Raw genomic sequence first — 25,971 nt, forward strand, 5'->3', positions numbered from 1 at the left:
CACATACACATACACACTTGTGTATGTTTTTAACGTGTTTTTTTTTTCTTTTGAAAACTCTTCTTGTGATGTACATGCAAGTTAATATATTAACGCTTGCAATTTCAAAACATGCTATGTCGTGCCATGAAAGTGGAAACACGTAGGATTTAAGTATTTTAACAAAACCACAAAAACACCCAACACAAAGACTGTTCTTCTTGTTTGACCGTTAGGTCATTATGCATGATGCTATTTTCAACTGTTCAGAGTAGTGGTGTGCGGGATCCCGAAAGGTCGGGGCGGGTATCTGGAAAAAAATTCCTGTCCCGATCCCGGAAAATGACTTACCGACTTTTCGGGATCCTGACCAGTCGGGAAATACCGAATGGTAATTTTAAAAAGTGGCTAATTCTCAACGTTTTCTGCATTTTAAGTGTATGAAACGTATAGGAAATTGTTAGTTTTTATTCCAGACATGCAAAAACAATCACTTAAGGTCAAAATGACGTGTAGAATTCGAGATTTTCAGAGCTTCGAGAAATTTCGAACATTTCTCGTCCCGAAAATTTCCCGACTTTGTCGGAAAATTGCGTAATTTTCCTGTCTCGAAAGTCGGGATTTAAAAACTTTCCCTTACCAACCAAAAAATATCTGTCCCGGACAGCCGTAGTTCAGAGACGAACAGTGAGTTCGCTCTATGGGAAGACGACGACAGGTCTTCTTTTTTTTTTTTTGTGGTTTTGTCAAAATACTTACTTCGAAGGACCTAGTTGTACTTGTAAATAGTAGAGGAAGATTTAATTTTAATCTAGATGACGTGATATTCCATCCGAAATCCGATACATTCCCTCAGAATACTTGGCTAAAATTGACTAGTGTGTCGATAGGATCACAACGGTGAAGAAGAAGAACAACAACAGCAGACGCCGCGAAAACATGGCGAGTTCAATGAAGATGATGTTTCTTTCGTGTGCAACCGCTTGGTTGTATGTTTTTGGAACATGTTTAATATTGATGGACCTTCTGTTTTGTTCCTTTCCTTTGGCACTAATAGGCGCAATTATTCTTTTCATATTTGTGCAAATTGTAAAGCTCAATCCACCAGATCCGTCAAAAGTTGAAGCACTTTTGGGTCAAGATCCTTGGATACAGAAAGATAACACGGAAGTAGGCGGTGATTCAGAAGATAGAAATTCTGCGAGTGAACCTTACTGCATGAGGGTTGTTGCCCACAGGGGAGCTGGATTAGATGTACCAGAAAATACACTGACAGCAATCAGGAAGGTAATTGTCCAACACGTGACGTAAGTACTTTGTGGAGGCGTGAACACCCTGTACCCTCTCGAGATTTACGTTGATTTTTGTTTTAATCGATATATTTCGATGTTTTTCGTAATATAAAATTGGTTCCAGCGCGCGGAAAACCCAAATAACGGAGATATTTGATACCAAAGTATGTACTGCGGAAGTAAAAACCTGCCATCATTCTATCTTCGTTGATTTTGTTAGTAAAAACTGTGGTAAAAATTTACTATCCTTCGGACACCTCTAATTTTTTCGTTTCGTCAATTTTTGACATTCATACTTACGTATCTGCTTCGCGGAACATTCCTGAAGGTGTAGAACATCTAGAAATTGCAAAATAAGCGAAAATAAGGCGTTAGTTTTCGGAATGGAAACTGTCGATTTTCGCGATTTTTTTTGTTTCACAACCAAATACTGATACTACCACGACACCAAATTTTAACTATGTTTGCCTAACCTAACCACGTGCCAATGGTTCGTGGGGCTAGCGTCAATGGTTCGCAATTATTTCCAATTTCTAGATCCTGATACTAACACGACACCAAATTTTAACTATGTTTCCTAACCTAACAGAACTAACCTATCCACGCGCCAATTGTTCGTGGGGCTAGCTATTCTCCGTCGGAGAATTAATTTTCAACAAACAACATGAATTTCAGCTATGAAACATTCCCACATCACGCAAAACACCTTCCCGATGTTCGACAATGCTACAGAAACGTATTACGGTAAGTAGTTTCTTCTGTAAAAATAAATAAATGTGTCCGAATTATAGTAAACTAGTACCCTTTCTCATGTAAATTTGAAGAAATCCGTCTCCAGTATAGTAAAGTGTTACCAAAATTATAGCTGTTGTTGTGGAATGTCGTGTTGCGTGCTATATTGACTTACGTGAAGCCTTCTGGCTTTTCTGCCTCGTGCTAAGGTAACAAACTTACTTCATTTCACAACACATCTCCGCAAGCTAAAGACAACGGGAAAATTCATAAACAACAACATTTCATAAACCATGCAAAATATTTAATTTTTTTGAAGGGTTACAGAGGTCAATTTATGTTAGAAGGTGTTTGTGAAAAAGTATCTACATAACACAGTAATGTATTTTCAAATTTACTAGGAAAAGTAAAAAAAAAAAGGTAAAATGCTTTCCTGTGCTTAGCACCACGTCATGAAGGCGTATAGGGGCTGTGGGGGTAACGCCCCACTTTTTCTTGATCCAGTCATGAGTGGGGGTGATGTGATCAGCATCACGCCCCTGACCACCTTTACCCCCCAGGGTTTCCACCAGGTACCCTTGTCATTCCAAGCTGGGTGGGCACCGGGGCCGCTTCCAACATTAGAAAAGTTCCCAGATTTGAACCGGCAGGGGATCGAACCCGGGACCTTTAGCATGGTAGTCAGATGTATAACCGACTGTGCCACTGCAGCCACCCACTAGGGAAAGTAGGCATTAGGTTTGGTAAAATAAAAAGACTGCACTTTCACTGCACAATTTTTGTGCTACTTTTTTCTCCTCTTCCTTGTAACTGTTTCCTCGGACCTATCCCACAAGAACTATAAAATGGGAAATTTATGAAACTTGTCAAATTGCATGGATGAAACTAAAATATCAATTCGTATTTTGGTTGAGTTTTAGACATACAACTTGCATTACGCTAATGTGAGTAGAAGCCCATATTGGAGTTATGTCACCAGATGTTCAGTACACCATCACTTTGCAACCCATTCAACTTCCCACCCACTTCATGCATTTTAATTGTCAAGTGCCTGAAATTTTGTTTTGTTTTACTCACTTGAGTTAGTACAAGGCTAGGAGATGGGTGAATTATGTTGTCAATTTTACTCTTTTGCATCTATCTTCAGAAGATAATATTCTGTGTTGGTGTACTTTATTTTGACATCTTCATCTTCATGTCTTTTGCCTATCCAATCAAAACAAAATGTAACCCTGTAGCAACCCAGGGTTGCTGCATATAGTCTGAATGCATAAAATAATCTTTCAGCTTTGCATCATTAAGGTCACTATAACTTTTAAAAATCTACTGTTTCAGTACATGTTAGTGAAAGGCAGTGTTGACATTGAAAGATACTGCACCACCAGAAGTCCCGGGGTGGAATATATGCATTCTTTTCATTGGTCTCGCATGGATTTCGTGTAATTGTCATGAGTGATTCTCGGTACCAGTTGTATAAGCCGGAGACACATTAAACTCGTTTATTTTCAAATAAAAACCATTTCTACTTACCTCATATGCATAGCAGAACATTTTTCAAGCTGGGGATAACTATTTTTTCCATGAAAAAAGCGTTATTTTTAACATTATAATCATTTATTGGTTGTTGCTAATTCGGCGGGCAAATCTTGACTCACGTTGTCTATTGTCAGCTGATGTGCAGTGTTTCCAAACTTATGAACCGATAAATGCCGCACAAACTATTCACAAAAGGTTTTTAAGCGAAAATTGAGGCTAGACTCTACGTCCTTATCTGCATGGTGATTGCTTCTTTGCGATCGTGGTGCGGCACCCGGCATCTTTTCGCGTAAGTACCTTTTTCTTTTTACACTTTCTGTTCACGATAGCCCCAATATCCATTCACGGGGCCGAGGTATGCCTACGAGGTTAGGTTAGGCCTGTTAGGTTAGGTTCCATTAGCACTCATTTCACCCCTAAATATGTGCTTCATCATCTAAAAAATTTCTCAGTATGTTCAATTACGCATATCCGGACAACATCGGTTTTTCTCGATTTACTCCTTCAAAAAAATTTTCCTCGCTTTGGGATTAACGTTGTTGAATTCCTTATAAAATAAGCTTTCCAACGATATATGACACGTATTCCTTAGGAAAAGGATGTAAACTAGAGTGTTACCTTAAATTGGAAAAAAAGAAACCACTCACACGTCATCTTGTAAAACTACCGCGTGGTTGCTACACTGACAGGGGGTTACATAATTGAACGCACGGAACATTTGATTCACGTAGCCGACGGTAATGGCAGCATGAGCTATCGTACAACGGAGATGCATGAATGACGAAAAATACCTTACTTACAGGCCAAATAAGTTGCACGATTCGAAAAAACAATTTCCCCGGCTTTAGAAAGTCCTCAAGAACGCAATTCCGTAAGTACTTTCTCGTCTTTTCTCTTGTAAATTTGAAGAAATCCGTCTCCGACTTATACAATCGTTACCGTGATTCTCACCATCACAATTGAACTGGAATAGCAGAAAAATATCAAGCCAAATAACAATTCTCAGTGTTCAACACTGGTGGTGTTTATGAATAAGAAATATATAGTCATTTGGTATGGATTTCAAATTCTTCAGTGGAGGAGGGTTAGAATTTACACTCCTTCCTCCAGTGATAAATTTCTATGGGAGGATGACATGGGTAAATACTCAAGGTGACCTTGTACCAGGACAATCATGGAAATAATGATGAAACTGATAGTGTGAAAAAGATACTCTCACTTTGGCAAGTCTATTGATTATATTCCATTATTTCAATACTGAGTCGTGTTTCAATATTCACATTTGATCACCCCAAAACATATATCTTTTCATAATTAAACTCTCTGTGGCTGGTGACCGATCATACACGCTTGAAAATACCAACTTTTTTCTTTCCAATCTGCACATTTTGATGTTTTAAGGTGTCTGAAAGTGATTTTAACATGTTGAAACCACAAAGAGCCTAAGTGAGATATTTATTCTTGAAATGTGACCACAGCACGTCCAAATTCTTTGCATTCCGGACCACAAAGAAATTTTTGTCATTCATGCAAGAAATCAACGGTGGATATCGAAGGATAGCACATAATTACCATACCATGGAGAGAAAAAGAAAAAAAAAGGTTAAATTTTTAAAAATAATGTATGCTACACTTCACACATTACTTGTTCTTGGCAACTCATGAATGTACGTACACACAGGCTCTCTATTGAAGAAATCATAAATTTAAGATATCATAGGTCAGCATGTTTGGTAGCACACTTTCCACTCGCGATGTTAACTTCAACAATATTTATGTTAAGTTAACAGAGCCTAGCAGGCCTAACCTAACAACGTAGGCATTCCTCATGATATCATACATCTTAAAATCACTAATTATTCGCTTACAATGCGTCTCTGCATGCTAGAAATAACGAGAAATGTTCATATGGATGCAATCAACGATATTTATGCTAAGAGAACCAAACCTAACAGGCCTAACCTAACAACATAGGCATTCCTCGTGTGCATGATATCATAAATCATACCTCATAAAATCTCCAATTACTAGCCTATAACACATTTCCGCATGCTAAAAACAACAAGAAGCATTCATATGAATAACAATCTTTCCAACCCACTAAAAAAATTTCAAGTTTTTAAGGGGGTACTGAGGGTCACCATCACCAACTATCTCATTCTCTCATCAATTTACAACCATTTTTTTTATGTTGTTCCCATTTATAATGGAGAAGAATGTAAAGAAAACACTGATGTTGCATTTTTGCCACACTTGTCATTTTTTTCATATTTTTTTAAAATTACAAATAATGGTGATAAATGCATTCGGCCTGTGCCACCGACACAGACAATGTCACACAGGTTAAGCAAGTTAAAAATCAAGGGAAACCAAAGCTGACTCAGTAGGTGGTTGGTAGAGCAATGGCATGGTATGCCAGAGACCCAGGTTTGTCCTGGTCAAGCCTGCATTTTCCTCTTGCATTTCTTTGTAATTCTTCTCCTGTGCGTCAGATCGTAAGGTAATATATGATGGGTGATAATATGCACCATTGACGTCACAGAGTCACTTGCAGTATTACTAACTGACACCATTTTCCACAGAAGCAAAAAATTAGGTGAAACCAAGGTTGGCTCGGTACCTCAGTTTGTGGTCCAATGACACAATAAATGCATTGTTCCTGCATTAGGCAAGTAATTTTCTGTAACTTACTTAGGCATGTGGATACATCTATCGCCCAACCCTTTAACTATCTTAAGGTATGAAATACACCATGAATTATACTGATCATGCATGCTGAACATATCTTTCTTTGTCTTTATTCTAACATCAACTGCAATTTTGGTACCCTTGACCCTCTGTACCCCCAAGAGAAAGTGAAATATCTTTCATGGTTTATGAAGATTTTGTTGATTTTAACTGTTGGAAACGTGATATTGTGAAGTAGAGAACATGTGTTACCTTAGAATGTAACTTTACTGTTTAAGCAGAACAGCCCGAAGGCTTCGCGCAAGTGAATATTGCACCCAAAACGACTTTCCACAACAGCAGCTATAATTTTAAAGTTAAGTTAGTATTGTTTGGTTTGGTACTGCTAGTCTTTCGCTATTTTAGTGTACATACAAACGGTTTTTACTAACAAAAAGCAGCGAAAGTACTCCGAAATTGCAGGTTTTAACTTATGGGACATTCTTTGAGATCAAATATCTCCGTTATTTGTGCTTACCTAATGCTGAAACCACTTTCACATTCCGTAAAACATTGAAATCTGTCGATTAAAAAAATTACATAATTCTCTAGAGGGTACAGTGGATAAACGGTCCCCGGTGTCATGGCCGTATTTAGAGGGGGGGTTTCTAGGGTTCAAACCCTCCCCCCCCCCGAAACTTCTGACATGTTGGATTAATGGAAGTTCAGAAACCAAAATCTGTAACTAATTTTCATTTTTTTTTCGAAGCATCACAAAAATACAAGGAGACAATGTTGAAACGATCGAGCTAGAATTTTCATACATTTGGAATTCTGAAACTTGAATGAAACGAAATTTATTCTCGGAATCGTAGCCCACCTGCGACCTCTCCATTTTCACTTCTGCTGTCCTCATTCCAGTGTTGTTCCTATGTCACTCAATCATCACAATGAATATAGACTGAAAATTGCCTTATGATTGTCCCAAAATTCCCTATCCGAAAAAGTCGAAAATCCTCCTTGATAGGAGTTCAAACCTAGTATCTCCAGTTTCGTAGCACGTTACGTTAGCGATTGAGGTTACAATCCATGCTCCAGGCAAAGTTTAAAAAAATGTAACTGGTTCCACACTTTTCAAAATTCCAAAAATTGAGTTTTAAGGTCAAACAACAAAAACTTTATGACTAAAATTTTCATCTAACTTTTACAGCTTTTTCTTGAAAGGATCTAAAATTTAATTACAAAGTATAATAATTGTGCATTTCAGTACACACTATATGAAACGTAAAGGAAGAAAACAAAGGAGAGACCTTGTGCTGGATATTCACTCATCTGCTGGATTGAGTAAACCCCCTCAAGGATATATCAATGTTAATAATAATAATAATAATTAGCATTATTATGGGATAAAATCGTTTTATTATTATATTTTAATTATTATTGTATATATATTGTTATTATTTCTATTATTCAAATTTCTGGTGACGCCCATGGGAACAATTATGAATGAACCCCCCCCCCCCCCCCCCGAAAATGTTTCCTGCCTACGGCCATGTCCGGTGTAATATTATAAAATGTCAGTCAGATGCTAGCCAAAATATGTACTAACCGAAGCAGTGTCATGGTTACTCCATGTTCACTTTCGTCATTAACACATGTCTACATGACCTCCTCTTCCTCCCTTACCTAACCCACTTCTGTGTAACATCTGCATCTGCTGTGTGTTCTGGCTTTTGACACCGATATTTTTCTCGTTATGTATTTAAGTGTTTGGATGACAAATCATGTAACCGACGTTAACTTTATGATATTATGTGGCTTAGAAGTGCAACAGGACAACACAGCTGAGCTTAGAACTAGAAGAAGATAACACGTTCAGCTACAGAAAAGCACTCATGTGCAGTATAGTTCAGTGTTGCAATCTTGCAATGAATATTGAATGTTTACACTGGCACCCCACATGCCTAACAGATGGTTAATCTTGGAGCAAACCATTACTCCAATAAACATTGCCTAGAATTTTATGTGTAATGCAGGACTTGGAGTGGAAAACTTTATCTGATGGGATGCTTGGTCGAGCCTTATGGTTAGCTGGGGGATGCTTTGTAAAATTAATGCTAAGAAGGTGAATTTATTTAAATCACTTTAAATAAATAATTTCTAGATTAATGTACATAACTACTTTGTAGATATCACAATCACTTTTGATGAAAGTACATTAATCTCACAATCATTTGATGTCTTTATTAGGGTCTAAGAAAGGAAACAAAATATATGTACTGATGGGGTGAATCTCGTAGGAAAGGAAATGTAAATTATAAACACACTTCAATTTCTCTTGATTTAAAATTCAATCATTTTCATAGGCAAGAACAGCAAACATTTTGTTTAGGATAATATGCAAAATACTAATCGTGTTAAACCATAAATAGTGTCATTATCATTAAACTGTAAATAAACATGGCAGGTGATATTTTGCAAACTGTCATTTAAGAAATCCCAAAATTCAGCTTCAAAGACTATAAAAAAATATTTTATGTTACAATTATATAGTACATCCAGAATGTTTTATTTTCACTGGAAGAAATGTTCCTGAAATTATTATTGTTTCGTTAACACACTCAACAAACATTTCCATAGTGTTCATATGTATACAGTATTAGAGACAGACAAATGTATATTTACATGTATTTTTTTATTTGATTTAATCAATCTGTTCAAATATTTTACAGGGCCGTTTACCAGAGAAAGTATTTCTATTAAAAAACATATATCTACGTGTATGGTGCAAAAAACCATACAAGCAATTTTAAGCATGTTTTGTTTTTAAAATATGATTTTTTAAAATAAAAATAATTACTTTTTATCCACCCACCTGACTAATGATCCCTATTTGACAAAGTACTTTTATCATGTATATTGCTCCCCCCCCCATCAGTTTCTATGTTCTAGTTGGAAGTCTTCTGTATTCTATAACAATGGAAGTATATAAGGATATTTGTGTTCGAGTTATTGGATATTTTTTGTTTTTGTAGTCTCACAGTTTTACAGTAATCTATCTAAAATTTTCTGAATAAAATTTGGGGCTATATGAATTAATCATTCCTCTGTTTTGCACTGGCACATGCATGGTGGAGGGGGAGGGTTGCGGAGCTGAAGGAGCTATAACTCCCTCCAAAATTTTGAGACTATCAAAATTATAAAATTCAAGTAGTAAATAGCATGTGTAAAACAGAAGGCATAAACTCAAAACCCCCTTAAAATGAACCTCGATTGCCATTTTTGCCTTTGAACAACTTTTAAAATAAATGTTAAAAATTGTAATTGCCCTGGAACGAATTTATATGTAAGTACATATCTGTGTATGAAGCTGAAATCAGTAATATTTTGCATCATGGCATGTAGACCCGAAAAATTCAGTTTTTATTTTCCATATATTATGTTTTGACTCATATTTTACATATTTTTGTTATTTTTACATATTATTTCCATATTTCAGAACATTTATCAACGTATGCTACATATTCGCGCATTAACTACATGTCCCCATGTGACCGAAAGAGATGGGTGAATTTCTTGCGAGCAACTATCAAAGTCCAAAGCAACGTTAAACAAACGAAAGAATAATACCTTTTTTAAGCCCTGGAATTGCATTAATTACAGGTTTTCTGTCATCGGAACAATTATGTTTTATTTTTCTTCAATTTTACACCTCCCAACTGTTTGCTTTTGCTATTGTAAAACACTTGAAATTTCTGTTTAATTACAATTATTGTCAGCAAGAGAGATTCAGGGCTCAAGCATCGGCTCCTGGTTGTTAAAAACGTTATTTCAGCAATGGTGGAAGAGAGTCCCAAGTCAAGCAGCCCATTGCTAACCCAACAGCAGCACCAGATGCACCAATTTGCAGCACATGTACGGGATTTGCTTCTGGTTTCTCTTCAAGACAGTCACAGTAATAGTTACAATGCCAAAACTGTATTTTATGTAGCTCGTGTAGTGTCTTATATCATTAAAAAGATAAATTTTTACAATTTTAAGTCCATATTTAACTCCACATTTTGATGGAAATAACTAAATATGTATTTACATATTTAGCACATTTTTACTACATATAAATCTGTTCCCTTACAATCTGCCCCTCCCTTAGAATGTAATATCGATCTTTATAATATAATTTCACCTCCCCTCTAAAAATAATGTGTGTGCTAGTGCTCCTGTGTAAAGGATTTTCGTGTATCCTCATGTGTGCATGTGTGTAAAATGGCAGAATATGAAAACTCCATATGTTGTATTATATATCAGTTGTATTATAAGAATCTTTTGGGGGCCCTTCGTGAACAGATGATAAGAAGTAGACCAACCATGAGGAAGAATGACTCATGCATTCTTCATCAGGACAACGTGCCAATTCACAACACGCTATCTGTGAAGAAGTTTTCTTTGCTCTTCCGAAAAGTCAATTCTGCACTAAAAGGAATCCGGTTCGAGTCTGTGGACGCGGTGAAAGCCAAAGCGATACAACTCTTAAACAACATATCAGATAATGACCTGCAATATTGCTTCTAACAGTGGAAGATCCTCGTAGAGCAGAGTAGGGATCGAGGAGGGGACTACATTGAACATTTCGATTGTCTGATTTTTTTCAATAAAAGAGTTACAGCATGAGTCTGGAAACTTTATTGCCACACCTCGTATCTCACTGGAAGAGATCTCATTCAAAATTTATTGACATATGGCCTAGAATTTAAACCTTTTTTTTTTTTATTGGGGTAGCATGTGTGTGTAAATAATGTACAGTCAGTAATGAATGTTCTAAATTCCTGCAACTTACAGCTATTCTGAATGACAACCATGTATCATGTATTTTATTTTGATTTTTCCCATTCTCTGGCCGGTCTTGTCTAAAAAAAATGTAAATAAAGGAGTTATGGTAATAATATATTAATACATATTATTGGCCATGGCCGTGTAGTTAAGGCATCAGGCTTTGGGCTCGGTCTACTACGGGATGCGTATTGGTTCAAGTTCCCTGGGGGAAGCGTAACAAATTTTCTCCTGAGATTTCGGCCAGTGTACGGGACTGGCGGCCACCCACCATCGTGAGGAAATTGCGGAGCTATGAATGAGTAGCTTAACCTAATCACCCAACTCTGCTGAGGAATGTGGGAGTGAGGCCGGCTGTCAGTAAGTTGGTCCTGGCCCTCAAGGGGTGTTGGTTAGGTTAACTACAGGAATAGGAATTTTAACATGTTTTCTTTAGTGATTTAATAGCTATACCAGTTTTCTCCTGATTGTAAATGTCTTAATTATTATTGCATGTAATTCTAACCTTAATGTAATTTTGGTGTTGTGTTATTTCAGTGCCGAGAGAAAGGGTGTAGTGCCATTGAATTTGATGTTGCTCTGACAAAAGACAACGTACCTATTGTTTTCCATGATGATAGAATAGACAGACTCACAGAGCAGACTGGAGTAATAAGTGCACTCACGTGGAATGAAGTCAAAGAACTTAATGTTTCTGCCAAACATCCTTTCAGGTAAAATGTTACATTATCTATAATCCTCAGTCTGCCAACTTATCAATTGAAATAAAATTCTGCCAAATTTGCTGTTAACATTTTGCACATGTAGCAATATCTTATCACAATTTAGCACTTTTATCCAAACACTATTTTATTTTCATGTGTATAGACTTCACAGTTGTACAGTATGATCAACGTAGAATTGGTCCCCACTGACTAATGACAAACCTGCATATCTGACAATTATGGTAGAATATAATTGCCTTACGTAAGGTAAACCTGAATAATGTATATTAATTTTATCTAACTACCATTGCAATAAATACAGTATTTAAAAGATATGTTGGAAATGCTCCCCTTGCATCTCTGTGCATTTTTGTGCACATGAAATCACACGTGACTGAATTTGCATAAATATAACTATCAGTGGTTTTGATTTTTCCACAGATGTTTTTCTTGAGTTTAATTTCATTGGTATAGTTATTCTGATATGCCTTTACTTGCCAATAATATCACCAAAGTCCACAAACCTTTGCAGGCCTCCCAAATAATTATTGATGCCTGAACGAAGGCACAGTGTTTCAAATTACACTTTAAACTATTGACGAGGGAAATGGAGGTGTGGCCATCGTTCATTTGTTTCCAATATGGCATCCAAACGTTGATAAGTTGTGGTGTGTTGTCTGCTAGCACTGGTGAGCAGCGGCCTATTCAAGACGCCAGGCTCGACGAGGGAGGGTTTCATTGAAAGCACAAAAAGCAATAACGGAATATAAGCCACAGGCAATGGAGAGCGTTTCTCATGTACGGGAAACGACCTCCTCACGTTGATGCATTTGTTTATGTTGTCAGTTCAAGGTTTATGGAAAAGTTTTCATAAGTTCCTGGCTGCTGCTATTTTTGTAATCTAGCTGATGTATTGTTTTGGTGAACAATTTCATAAAAAAATGATATAGGAGTGAGGAATTGATGAAAACCGGCAAAGTTATTACAATTGATGAAGGAATTGGGAGCTTAAAAGTCGAAACATTAATTTGCCTCAAACATCGCTCTGAAGCTCGCAAGTTGAACGTTCATTCACCTCACATTCCACCGGATGCAGAGCCGAGCAACAAGAATTTTCCACTTGGCTCTGCACAGTCAGCAAGGCAACGGCCCTCGCCAGAGGTGAGTGCACCTCCACTGTAAATTTCCATCTGCATCCAGGGATACCCCAGGTGCACAGTGGAGGTGCAAAGTCCACCAAAGTATGATTCAAATCCAATGTATAAAACCCCTGGAGTCGGTAAATCGATCTCTCACTTCGCTCCAAAATCACCACCAAACGATCGACGAGAAGAGGACGACGGCCTGCTGAGAGATCGCGACACTACGAGGCGGCGACAAGCGAGAAGTCCATAAGCAGTCCAGATTAAGCCAGCCGAAGAATCTGCAAGCCATAAAACAAGTCGCCGAATTGCCTGCCGTCTCTTATCGTCATCTTCGATCTCTCCAGCGGGCACCTGTCACCGTCACCCACGCCAGAAGCCGAGGGCCAGACCTACAGCAAGGGGTGAGTAGCGTTCAACATCACAGGCTCCCAACAATCCTTCATCAACCTCCTTAAGGGTAGAGGTGGTTAGCCAAGTCAAACAAAAGACCTATCGTATTTATCTGAGCTACGTCCCGGCATGACTCGATCCCGTACCTTGCCCGACGTCACACTAGACAATATTAATCAATTCACTAGCATAAATTCTTATTATACTGAAGTCAGAACATACATTTTAAATGCTACCATTTACGTTGTTCTTCTAAGTTGAATCATGAACAAATTGACAATGAACGAGGAAGTAATACTACACATTGAAGATTGAACTTCCTGGTATTTAGTCCTTGATACTGGATCTAACTTTCTTCCTTCCTTCCATAGTAATATATGCATTTATGTTGCTTATTCTATCATACCACCTAGATTAAATTTCAGCAAATTTCGATCCACCATCTAAATTAATAAAGAATACACCAACATAATATAAGAATATTGTTTATAAATATTACATCTTATTATATTTTACGTAACGACATACAAATAAACAAGTACTTAGGTTGTGCGGGAAAAAAGAACTTTTCACGAAAATGTAAATTGCACGCCAGCATATGCTGTGTTACTTCCTTGCCAATTAACAATTCCACTGCCCATATATTAACTTCTTGTCTGCTGGGAAATTTTGCAATGAATATGTTTATAGTTTTATATGAATTGCACCTGTAAACCAAACAGTACTTCATTGAATTTGGTTTTATTCTATGGGAAGTCCTCATTTCTTGATATTTGTTTACGTCAAAATTGGTGGGCAGACAGATCGGTGCATTCTTTAAAGATGACAACCCATAAGCTCATCCATTTCGTGATACTTTCTACTCTTAAACATTTATACAGATATCATTCTTCATATCTAATTAACTCCCAGACTATAAAATAAAGAAACGTCCTGTGAAACTGGTTTTCTTTATGACATTATCAATGTTTCTCCGTAAACGTCCATGCATGTATATGAACCATTATCACTAGGACTCGGAAGTTGAGGAAAAATCCTTTTTTTTTTCTAGTGTCCTAAGATGAGGCTCAACATAATATATGTTCATTTTGGGACATTGTAGACCAGAAAAGGGTGGGTTTTATTTGTCCTTGTTTGCCTTTTTCGGCGTTTTTTTGGCTTATTGGTCCTTTTTTAGCCTATTTTTAGGTCTTTATGGTTGTTTTTTTTTGCAACTTCACCTTCTTTCGACTAGGTTTTTACTGATATTTTTTTTTAATTCGAATCATCATCAGTTCATCATCTCTTAAACATCCTTTCTGTAGTAAAGAAATAAATAAATATATTTGAACCATCCCTGAAACAAGAAAAAAACGTTTTTGGACGACTGAAGCAGGTACGGTACAAGATCCTTTAACTGTAACTTGTCTGAAAGGTGTAAGTGGCAACTTTATCTTGTTTTGAAGCTTTCAGCATGGTGTATACGACCAGACAGCATGGGCCCGAAAACATCTTAAGTCAGATAAGGAGGTGCCGCACATATTCATTAAATATGTACTTAGAACTGAAGTTATTAATTAATTTGGATCATATTTATATGTCCTTTTTCCCGTTTTTAGGTACTTTTATAGGTATTTTTTTGGCAATTTATAGGTCTTCAGCCCTAGTTATCACTATTTGGAAGCTTGCAATTTCTACCACTTTGGTGACACCACCGTAGATTTCTTTCGTTAGTAGGCCCAGTGTGAATTACCCTATCCGTACATATTGACAAAACTTAGGCATACTGTGCATTTCTATGTTTTTGTAGTCTTGAATCCAAATTTGTCGATGTTCTGTAAATGAATGGGTGTGAATTACAGTACTGCATGGAACCACATTCGCTCGCTCATACTCGATCGAATCTCCCTCGCTCCAGAGTGGTACACTCGAATATAGAGTGTAAACAAATATATATGTAAACATCTGCCCTGGTAGTTTCAGCTGATAATCATCTATTCATTTTCATATATTGCTGTGTATTTCTACATTTTATCATGGAGGGAGATGATGACTATGACTATGATTATGACTAATTTCACTGTGTCTTTCACTTCACGATCCATATTTGAAGGCCCACTACTATAGACAAATTACGGTTAATTATTATTCGCTCAAGCGAAGGAACTTTCGATTTCGTAAACCATCTAGCATCATACGTTCCAACTATGAGACGATCGAGCATAAAGGTCTCGAAGCACTCTAGTGTGCATAGTTGAGTTGTCTGATTTTGATGATTGTCAGCCCTAGCTTCTGCACTATGACCATCAAATCAACCTTAAGAGAGCATACTGTATTTCACCGCATAATTGTCGCAGATTTTATGCATTTTTTTTTCAAGAAAAAGAAGAAAGAAAAGTGTCCTGTATTGCCGGTACTTAAAAATCATTCATTATTAGGTAAACTTACTTTGGTGCAACCACAGAATACTCTTAAATACATGTTAAATTACATCCAAATCTACGCACACTATTTCTTTGTGACTATTTAGCGAACATTTTTCCAGTCTCAAAAAAGTTAATCTGTTAGTTGTTGATTTCTTTATTATAGTCGAAAGATTACACTAGAGAATTTTTTTTTTAGTGTTACGAAGTATAGACTTACAAAATTTACTCTTGTGTGTCTGAAGATTCTGCGCTGCCCTCACCGGTTTCATTATAGTGTACTAATGCAACGATTATACAATGAAAGGTTATAAACCAATATTTGGACTGATAAAACAGGGTGTCACGGGTTCCTAATCCAACACGGAACTGCAATTTGAGAATGCAGCTCCTGTATGTATTGTTCTACATACCTATTGATCTCCCCATGTGTGTGTGAATTTTCACACAGGTAATGTTCACTTTTTTGGTACATACCTTTACTTCCTTAAGCTCTCGCCACGTCATGTGGCTTCTTCAGAAGGTTGGGCAAGGTTTGAGTTAAAACATGGTAAAAGGTAGATGGTTAAAAGGTACCAGATGTTAAAATCAAAGGAGCAGTTGCTCTGTCAATGCATGTGAAGTAGTCCAATGTTGACTTTTTGGTGAGCAAAAGGTGCAACTTTATACTTTCTGGATAATACTTCCTTAGGTGGTGCAACAAGTGGTACCATGAAAATTTTGTCCTTGAACTTTCTGAATAAAAATATGATTTGGCATGGACGTAATGTTTAAATAATATTCAAATCACGCTAGGGCCGCCGTTAGGCAGCACAAGACCCTGTGCAAACTATACCCGCGAGGCTCTTATATTTTGAAAAATTATAATGTATACACCTTCAATTCCTCATAAAATTGTACACTAATACCAACATGGTTATTAATATTGTATAATTTTTACCCCACCTTCAACACAAGGATTTCTCTTGAGACTCCAACGAAATTTGGCAGCGTGTTTAGGACATCAAGACAAATAACTTTCTTTAATAACTGTTTCCTACTTTAGGACCTGTTTCGACCTTCTGTCAGCATTCGAAAAACATATTTTATCCTGTATGTATGTAGCCATGCTCTATAGATACATCGTTATGAACGTTAAGAGCCACGGTAGTCTATTCGGTAGGGCATCTGACTGCCGTGTGGGAGACCCGGTTTAGATTCTCGGGGTGGGTGATCTAAGGTTGGTACGAGAGAATGGTATTCCCAGCAAAGTCCCTTTACTTGCAAAGAATCCTTCCAGCTTCTCTCTAAGACTGCAACAACATTCCCCAACCCACAACAATTATTCTTTACACATGTGAAAGTATAAATAGGTACTTGGTATGGTACAGTTGAGTTGATGGAAATTCTTTTAGAGGGGACAATGTAGCTTACCTCTCACATAAAATGTGCCCCTCACCTTTCTTGTACCAGTCCTCAATTCCAAGGGTGGCCGTCCCCTCCTACCCAAGTCCAATAGCATTCACCCACATCATGTCATAATCCTCATAAAGCATGAAGACACCATATATCTTTCACAACTGAAATCACTTTTCTTAGCTTTACACTTTAATTGATCCACCTTTCCCTGAAATTCTTCATTCTCTTCACCTAACGGACTAAATATGGTGCATCTGGTAGTAAAAGTGAGTTGAAACCAGCTAAAGTTAATGGATTTATAAGTATTATATTCTGATTTCCCCCTCCCTACCTCATTGCACATATTGCAACTTGATGCAAACGTGTAAACTTTTTTTTACACATTACAATATTACATATATTCAAGAAAAATGTATACATCTTGAATTTTATATTAAGATGTCGTCGTGGTCTTGCAATGTTGCTTAGTTCTGGGTTGTTCCAGTTGTTGATCGATCAGCTCTGATGGCGGCTCTGAGATGGAGTTGAAAGCTTGGGCAAACTTTTAAAGTGTTTCATATCGAGCTGTTCTCATGTTTTTTCATGTTGTTTTTAACTAGAATGTTCACAGCCTGTGATGTAAGGAGTTTTTTAATGTCATAAAATTTTATGTTGTTTATAATCCTTTCAATTTTTGCAGTATAGTCATTAGGTATTGCTACAGTATCACATTTTACTGTTTTTCATGGTTCAGTCCGTAGGATATCTAGCTACTGGACAGGGGATATCAATTGGGAATTTTTCAGATTATGTTTCTGTATAAGGTAGCTATGGGGTTCAAACAGCCTCTAACAGCCTTGGAGCAAATTTGGCTGGAGTGTTAATGGTGAACACATCACCTCCACAGTGAACAAAATTTTGAATGTATTGTGCCCCCTATCTCCACCCCTTCCCACTATGAACCTCCATGGCTTGTTGCACTTTGCAGGGGAAAGCTTTACCTTTACTGTTTTCCATGTATTTTTCTAGTACTCCTTAAAATACCTAATTTTCCAATTCATTCTTTTTGTTGGTTGTGCATTAACAATAATAATAATAGTGTGCTTCCTTGGTGGCATAGTGGTAACATCGCCACCTTGTAATCAAGGAGTACCGAGTTCGATACCCAGTGGAGGCACATAGTGGTTCGGATCCCACTTTAAACTGGAGGTCCAGTCCAGTGGCAGATCCAGAAATTATTGTTGGGAGGGGCGAATAATTTCAAAAGTCGGGTACCTCATCGAACCTACTATTGCACTGTTTTATATGAACAATAGCTATTGCGTTGATGCATAAGTTCGTAGCATTTTTTTCACCGTTGAAAAAGTTTTTTTTTTTATTTGATATGAACAAAAGACAGAAGTTAATCGGTAATATATTTTCCTTCATTGTCCATTGTTGTCTACCAACACTGAGGCAGTTTTTCGATTCCACGCCTGAAGAAATCAGCTGATTTGGGGTTAAAGACATCGCCAAGCCAAGTTTGAAGAGCATTTTGATTACGAAAGGAGTTTCCTTGAAGATTGGTAGATTGAGAGCTGAAAAGGTGAAGGGTGCAAAATAGGGGAAGTAAGGAGGGTGTGGAATAACCTCCTAACCAAGATCCTGGATAGCAGCTTTTGTCGTGTTAGTGGAATGTGGGCGGTCATTATTCTGTTGCAACAGCACTTCCTGACAGACTCGCTGATTTGTGGTGTTTTGACGTAAAGCATGTGCGGTATCCTGAACCTTACCCATGCAAATGTCGCACGATGGTTGAATGGGCACAGTTCATCACATTTGCTAATTCTTGGGTCGACTGACATGGTTCATTATGAATTAAAGCTTTTAAACCATCTTCATTAAAGCCCGATGGTCTTCACTGAAGACAAAATTGGCCTCTTTGAAATAACAAAGCCATTTTCTTACCATGCTTTCCCACAATGGCATTCTCACCATACACCACACAAACGTTTGGAGCTGCCTTTGCTCCTATGTTAAACTCAAACAGAAGAATATGTCTAAAGTGTTCGTTTTTCCCACTTGACACTTATTGTGCTTTAGCCCACAAATAACATGGTCTTCCTTCAAATCTGTAAAATTCAATGCATATTCACAAGCACAACAATGCCACTCCAATTGAGGAACACTAAATGATAAACAAACTCCTAACACCGCCGTGTTGCCATACCAAACACAAATGCTGCAAACTTATGCTTCAACCCAATATATGGTTCTTTTAGCAGGAGACAACTATGCTCTATGGGTTAGCTCTTTTAAGGGATCCAGGGCAGAATAGATGGTTATTGTAAATTTTTATCCATTGGTGTAGCAACATATTGCAAAACCCTGATCCGTTCTTTAAAATTTACATCTCAAAGTGCATAGATATAAAAGCTTCAGGCATACATCAGCAAAGGTATCATGAAATTTAAATACCCTATTTCTTCGAATTCCAGGTGCACCTTTTTCTTGGGTCTTTGATCTTGAAAATTTAGGTGAACCTTAGATTCGATGGCGTATTGATCAGAGTATGTACGAATAATACAGGATGCCTGAAAATTTTTACCTGTTGCCTAAATTTTCAAATTCAGTGCTAAGAAATGTTTTTTTTTAAAAAAAATGTTTCTAGTATATGAAAATTTCCATTACCTTTTTTTTAAAAAAAAATAATGAGAACAATATGTGTTTTTTGATGTTTGTGTGTTTTCTGTATCACATGTAACCTTACATCATCATATTAAACCTGGCATTATATTTTTTTTCACTGTTGCTAGCCGAATATGGCAATATGGTAGAGTCGGCCATATATTAGAATTATTGAATAGTTTTTCATGTTGTTACCAGTTGAACCTTCTTGAGGAAGGCCACTCTCATGCAAGAATTAATTACTTTTAATCGAATCCAATTAATAAATTAAATGTTGTAAGAACATATTTCAAAATGTGTAGCTTTATTTTAGTTGGATTCATGGCTTTCTTAGACTGTAGATGTAACAAACCCAAAGGTGTGGTGAAGCCAAAGGTTTTATGGGAAACTTAATTTAATAGATAAAGAACATGTGACAAGTCTCTAAAGATGACTGTCTCATTTCCCAAACACTTCACAAACCAATCAATACTTTGCATGTTCCCCAAACTGTATAAATAACTAAATTCAGTCTTCCCAACAAATTTAGGGCTTTATCAGGCAAAATAGTGGCTCAGAAGTCACCCGTCACGTAGCGCAGAGTCACTATATTCTCATTTCCTGTCTCATGTTTTATGGAGCCACTGGCTTCCCACCAGTCACGCTGAGTCACGTTGATTATGTTGCCTATACACTCATGACATTAGCTTCATTGCAGTAGCACATTCCACATTGCAAAAATACTACACATGGTACCTTTTCCCTTTACTTTTGTATATTTACCACCATCTCTCTTGCATCTTCTTGTAAAACTCTTCCATGCCAGAAACTTGGTAGAAGAGAAGCCTTTCACGTCACATACGTATTCTATTTCGAACCATGCAGTGCCAATAATAAGAGAAAGCCATAACATGACGACAAGGGTGTAGCAATGGCATTGGCCGGTTCAACTATCAAGTTGATATTTGCCGACACCAACCCCCACTGACATCTGATCTTTTGTCATGAAGCTTGTATTGTAATGCATTTTCTCCTGTAGGCACCCTAGAGGTCAAAATACCCTAAAAATCTCAAATATCATTTCAGATAAGTGTGATGGAGGACAGTACAACCTGCAAAGAAAACTGATTAATATACACAGAACTGGATCAAAATGCTCATGTGCAAACACAAAATCATGCACACTTTGGAATCCATAAATATTATGCAAAATTATAAACATTTGTTGGAAAACATTTCACGTTTACCACTTTATAAAGCGTGGCACATTTCACAGTTTAACGTGGAAAACTGTTCGAATTATTGTGGCACTTACAGCGTTTACCAATTTTAGTCTTCAATTACCATAGCCTAGTACACAAACAAATCTTACTGAAAGAATATTACTGACTTACTGAAAGAATATTACTGACTTTCATCATAATCTACCAAACATAATCACAATTGTCCTACCACATTCGCAAAGTTCCCGGTAAATGCAGCTTCCGATAACCCATGTAGCAACCTACCTATGCATTGTCATCATGCATTGTTCAACTGCACTTACATCGTAAAAACAGCTCAGTGATTAGAAAGCTCTCCAACGCAAGAAACCACTAATACTTAATAGAACAATTCTTGACACTAAAACCAACTTATGTGGTTAATATTATGTAAGAAATTCATTCACAAAAGTGTGACAGAAATTATATCCATCAAATTACAACTCCATCATCACCAAGTTCAAATCTTTTAACTTTCTTCCCCCAACCTTCTAGGATTTTTTTTAATAGCCATCAAAGACTTACAAATACCATAACGAACATTACAACATTCAAACCGCTACTAAGTAACTCGTTTAATGCCTTGAATTTGTGTGACTTTTGGAATGCATTCATTCATAAACATCAATTGTTATCATATATGCTCCAATATTTAGCATGTTAACACCAGAACAGACCATTTTTTATCAATTTCAAAACATTTTTTTCTTCTGGACTGTGTTCCTTTTAATTGTGACAGTTCTGTCGAACTAACCAAGTCAAATCTCTATGTGTCATGGCAATTTCTCCCTTACTGGCACTGTGTGGCTCAAAATAGAAAATGTGTGTAACATGAAATGTTTGGTTTTAGTTATGTTGTTATGATGGTATAAGGGTTGATAGTGCTACTAGGTTTTTGACATGGAAGAGGAAAATGGTGATGTGCAAAAACAAATAGAAAGAGCATTTTTGCAAAGAATTCTTAATAAATTAATCAAAGATAAGAAGGGAGTGTACAGTATTAAATGCCAGTGCAACAAAGAGTATATAGACCAAACGGGCAGGAGTATGAGCATAAGTTGGAAGGAAGGTGACAAAGACATGAGAGAGTGTGTTCCCCGAACATTATTGATGAAGGGCATGGAATTGGAAAACTAAAAGTAGTTCGAGAGGAGAATAAACCAATTAGCAGGAACGTTTATGAAGCCTCCTATATTTGTAAAGACAGGGAGAATAAACTAAATAGAGAAGATGGAAATGTAGATGAAGTATGGATAGGGATGTTCAAGAAATGGAAAAAACGGGAATACAAGAAAATAGGTTTCCAAGTCACCCCAGGCATAATCCGTAAGACTTGACTTTACGTAATAGAGAGGGGAAGGGTAGTGAGGAGAGAAATGGCACACGCACAACCTCCTGCATACGGCGAGGACTAAACCAACAGTCAGCACGGGGAAGTGAACAAGTGGGCATCTTTTTAACAGGTTTTTAGATCGAGAAATTTTTACAGCTATGGTTTTAAACAAATGAGGGAACATGGGGGTAGTAAAGGTTTTAGAGAAATTTTCCAAATTCTGCCTTCGCCTAAACTGTACCGTTTCCTTTTTTCCTGATGTTTGAGATTATTTGACGTGGCTATGATATATTTCTGGTAGCCGAGAGAAAGAACCTGAAGAAGGGGAACAGTTGTTCCCGAAACGTCGTTTGAAATAATAGATACTCGCTACACGTAAGTACAACAGTTTTGTATTTTTGATTAATTTATTGAAAATACGAATTAATCTATATAAACGTGAGTAAGTCGCACACATCATAAATTATGAATTCAAAGAATTCTTGCTAATCTGGTACAGTAATTCCTTTTGCCTATTAGGCATATCAAGGGACAGAAAGCAGTGTTGGGGTGAAGCAAGGCATCACAATGCAGTTTCCAACAGTAACTAACAAGTGTTGCAAGTACCTCATAAGCAGAGATGGAATTCATTAGTTAATTTTAATATTACCGTATTTACACGTGTATAATGCGCACCCTGGATTTTGATGGGGAAAAGTTACAAGAAATTATATCTCATGTATAATGCGTAGTATAATCCATGTTAAAGAAATGGCTTTCTTACTTGTAGGTTGTAAAGCTGTTGTTATGTGGACCAAGAGGAGTTACTTTTATTCATGGTTTTGCTCATTTTCTCTGTACTTTTTCTAAACAAAAAACAACAAAATATATACTTTTTCCGTGACTAACGTAACATTTATAAGAGGCACATTCAGGACTCTCAAAGTAGCAGTTAGCAGCACAAAATTTCTTTCATTAAGGCATTTACACACACCATATATGTCATATTATTTTAACAGTAATACATTTTAATTATTATTTTATTTTTCCTTATCTTTTCTTTCATCCAAAGTACCACAAAAATCACAGCATTTCTTCATTTTGTGGTGAGCTTATTTCAACAGCGTTGCACATTAGTATCGCCATTTTGAATGGAATACTGTTGCCATATTCAGGAAGTACAGAATTTAAGCTTTACAACGACATATAATATGAAAGGGTTCCGTAAACGTGAAAAATCAATGCAAATGTCACAAAATCCTGGAATGACGCTGTACGGTTTCATGTTGGCTGTCCTAATTATTCCGTGCATAATACGCACCACAGTTTTTGGGGGCAAAAATTTTGGGAAAAAGTGCGCATTATACATGAGTACGGTATTACCATTTGAGATTGCTTTTTGGCCTCATTAGGTTAAACCCCCTCTATGTAGATTTACATTGCCATTGCAAGGGGACTGTAGCATGAACGGCATTCATCATGATGCTTATTTCTACCTCATATCATCATCCTTCATTGCTGAATGTTTGACCTTTGAAGGGACCCATAAGTCTAGGTCTCTTGCATACAGTACACCTGGGAACCACAAATCTTCGGGGTCTGGCAGATGGACCCACAACCAGTATAATATAATAGCAATGGTTCTCAAACTGTGGTACACGTACCCCCAGAGGTACATGAACGACTTAAAGGGGGGTGCGCGATGAGCTCGGAAGAGAAATGTTGAGAATACCGACACAACAGCATTTTTCCTGGAGGTATATAGAGCAGACTTCATAGCGTTAACACTCGATAGGAAAATAAGGCTGATTTTGTCACTGACACTCTATATCTTTGTTTCATCTGTTTTGGAATAAAATACTCGTTTGAAATCTATAATAGCCTAAATTGGGAGCCAAATCTCCACTTGAAAGTTTCAAGTGCACAGCCAGACATCAAGAAACAGTGTCAGACTATGGAGGCACATCCTTCTCATTAGAAACTCTGAGGATTTACAATTTTAAAAAAACCTCCAAAATCGTGCTTGACAGTTTGTTCACCTTTTTTCCAACTCTGGAAAAAACGTGAAAATTCAATTTCTTTTATGTATTCTTAGCATACATGTGTTTCACATTTTTATTTTTATAACTAATCATAAGGACTGTAAACGAATAAAATACTCGTTTGAAATCTATAATAGCCTAAATTGGGAGCCAAATCTCCACTTGAAAGTTTCAAGTGCACAGCCAGACATCAAGAAACAGTGTCAGACTATGGAGGCACATCCTTCTCATTAGAAACTCTGAGGATTTACAATTTTAAAAAAACCTCCAAAATCCTGCTTGACAGTTTGTTCACCTTTTTTCCAACTCTGGAAAAAACATGAAAATTCAATTTTTTTATGTATTCTTAGCATACATGTGTTTCACATTTTCATTTTTATAACTAATCATAAGGACTGTAAACGTAGGGACACCCCCAAAAATAATAAACATAAGATTATGTTTATTTGTTTCCCATCTTTCCACACACATGCACATGCTTTACAGATGCACGCCTCCAAGGTATCAAAAACGCCCCACCAATCAGACAGCCAAAAAATTCCTCAAAACCAACTATTCGCAGAAAACCTATGGGAGGGTTACATTTGACATTTAGTTACAACTAAAGAGTACAATGAGAGAAAAGTTTGAGAACCACTATTCTATAGGTTTCCCATGTTGTCTTGTGCTGTGCCGTCCTTGTGTCCTGCCTCATCTTTCATAAATGACATAAGATTTTTAGTACTACCTGTGTTTCAGTTTGTTCTTGATAATGGAGTAGTGATATCAGTTTTTCAGTGCGTAGAGACTTGTTTTTAATAAATATGTCAATTTTTAGGAGTTATCTCCATAATGCTTATTCTTTTTGTACACTGACCTAAATGAGTTGTTTTTGGTAAGCGAGCTTTTCAAACTGGAGTGACAAGTTACACAAACTACAAGAAAGAAGTGACAACAAGCAATATGGACATCTCAAGCCTGTGAAAAAAAAAAAAAGACATTCACTGCACATGTACAACCAGCAGGCAGCTGCCACATGATACACTATTGAGAAAACTGCCCATTGAAATGACACACAAGCAACAAACAGGTTCGTTTCCATGTGACACATGTCACTTGTCACTTCAGTCTGAAAGCTCCCTAAGGGATTATTGACTTTGTATTAGAAGGGTGTAAGTAGTCTCAGTGATGATGCATCCATTATCAATTTTTAATAGTTAATGAGTTAATCTCATTAAGTTAATTGTGATGATGAGGATGAATGATGATTATAAATGAAAGTGATGAAGGCAAAAACACATGTGCCACATCAAAACCTCAACCGTACTTCCAGTGGCAAGATTGTGACTTGACCATTCAACTTCTGCCACTGTGCAACTATCAAAGTCTGGAAAATGTACATAGAACTCCAAAACAACTTACTGCTTGAACTACAATGGTAATTCTTATGCATTCTGCTGTTTAATCCCCCCCCCCCAAGGTCTATGTTGCACTCCCCCTTCCATATGTAGAACATTCCCCCTACCCCCCTTTATGCCAAATGATATACTTAAATTATTTTGGTCAGACAAAATTTGCAGAACTATACATATAATGGAGACATATTTAAACAATATATGGTTACTTTAGGTATTGTTTACAATGTGGACCTTCACATGTATATTTGACATTGATTGAAA

General features: G+C 36.9%; 1 protein-coding gene across 1 annotated transcript in view; it reads left to right on the forward strand.

Annotated features, from left to right (window-relative positions):
- Positions 1–873: 873 nt before the first annotated feature.
- Positions 874–25,971, forward strand: part of LOC145999665 (glycerophosphodiester phosphodiesterase 1) — a 113,611-nt gene continuing 88,513 nt past the window's right edge. Inside the window, exons 1-2 of the mRNA XM_083136798.1 lie at positions 874–1,266; positions 11,571–11,746. Of these exons, the coding sequence (XP_082992924.1) occupies positions 919–1,266; positions 11,571–11,746 (524 nt within the window). The 5' untranslated portion in view covers positions 874–918. The remainder of the gene's footprint in view (positions 1,267–11,570; positions 11,747–25,971) is intronic.

The sequence above is a fragment of the Lepisma saccharinum genome, chromosome 15 (genome assembly GCF_977018435.1).
Source record: "Lepisma saccharinum chromosome 15, izLepSacc3.1, whole genome shotgun sequence".
Taxonomy (NCBI): domain Eukaryota; kingdom Metazoa; phylum Arthropoda; class Insecta; order Zygentoma; family Lepismatidae; genus Lepisma; species Lepisma saccharinum.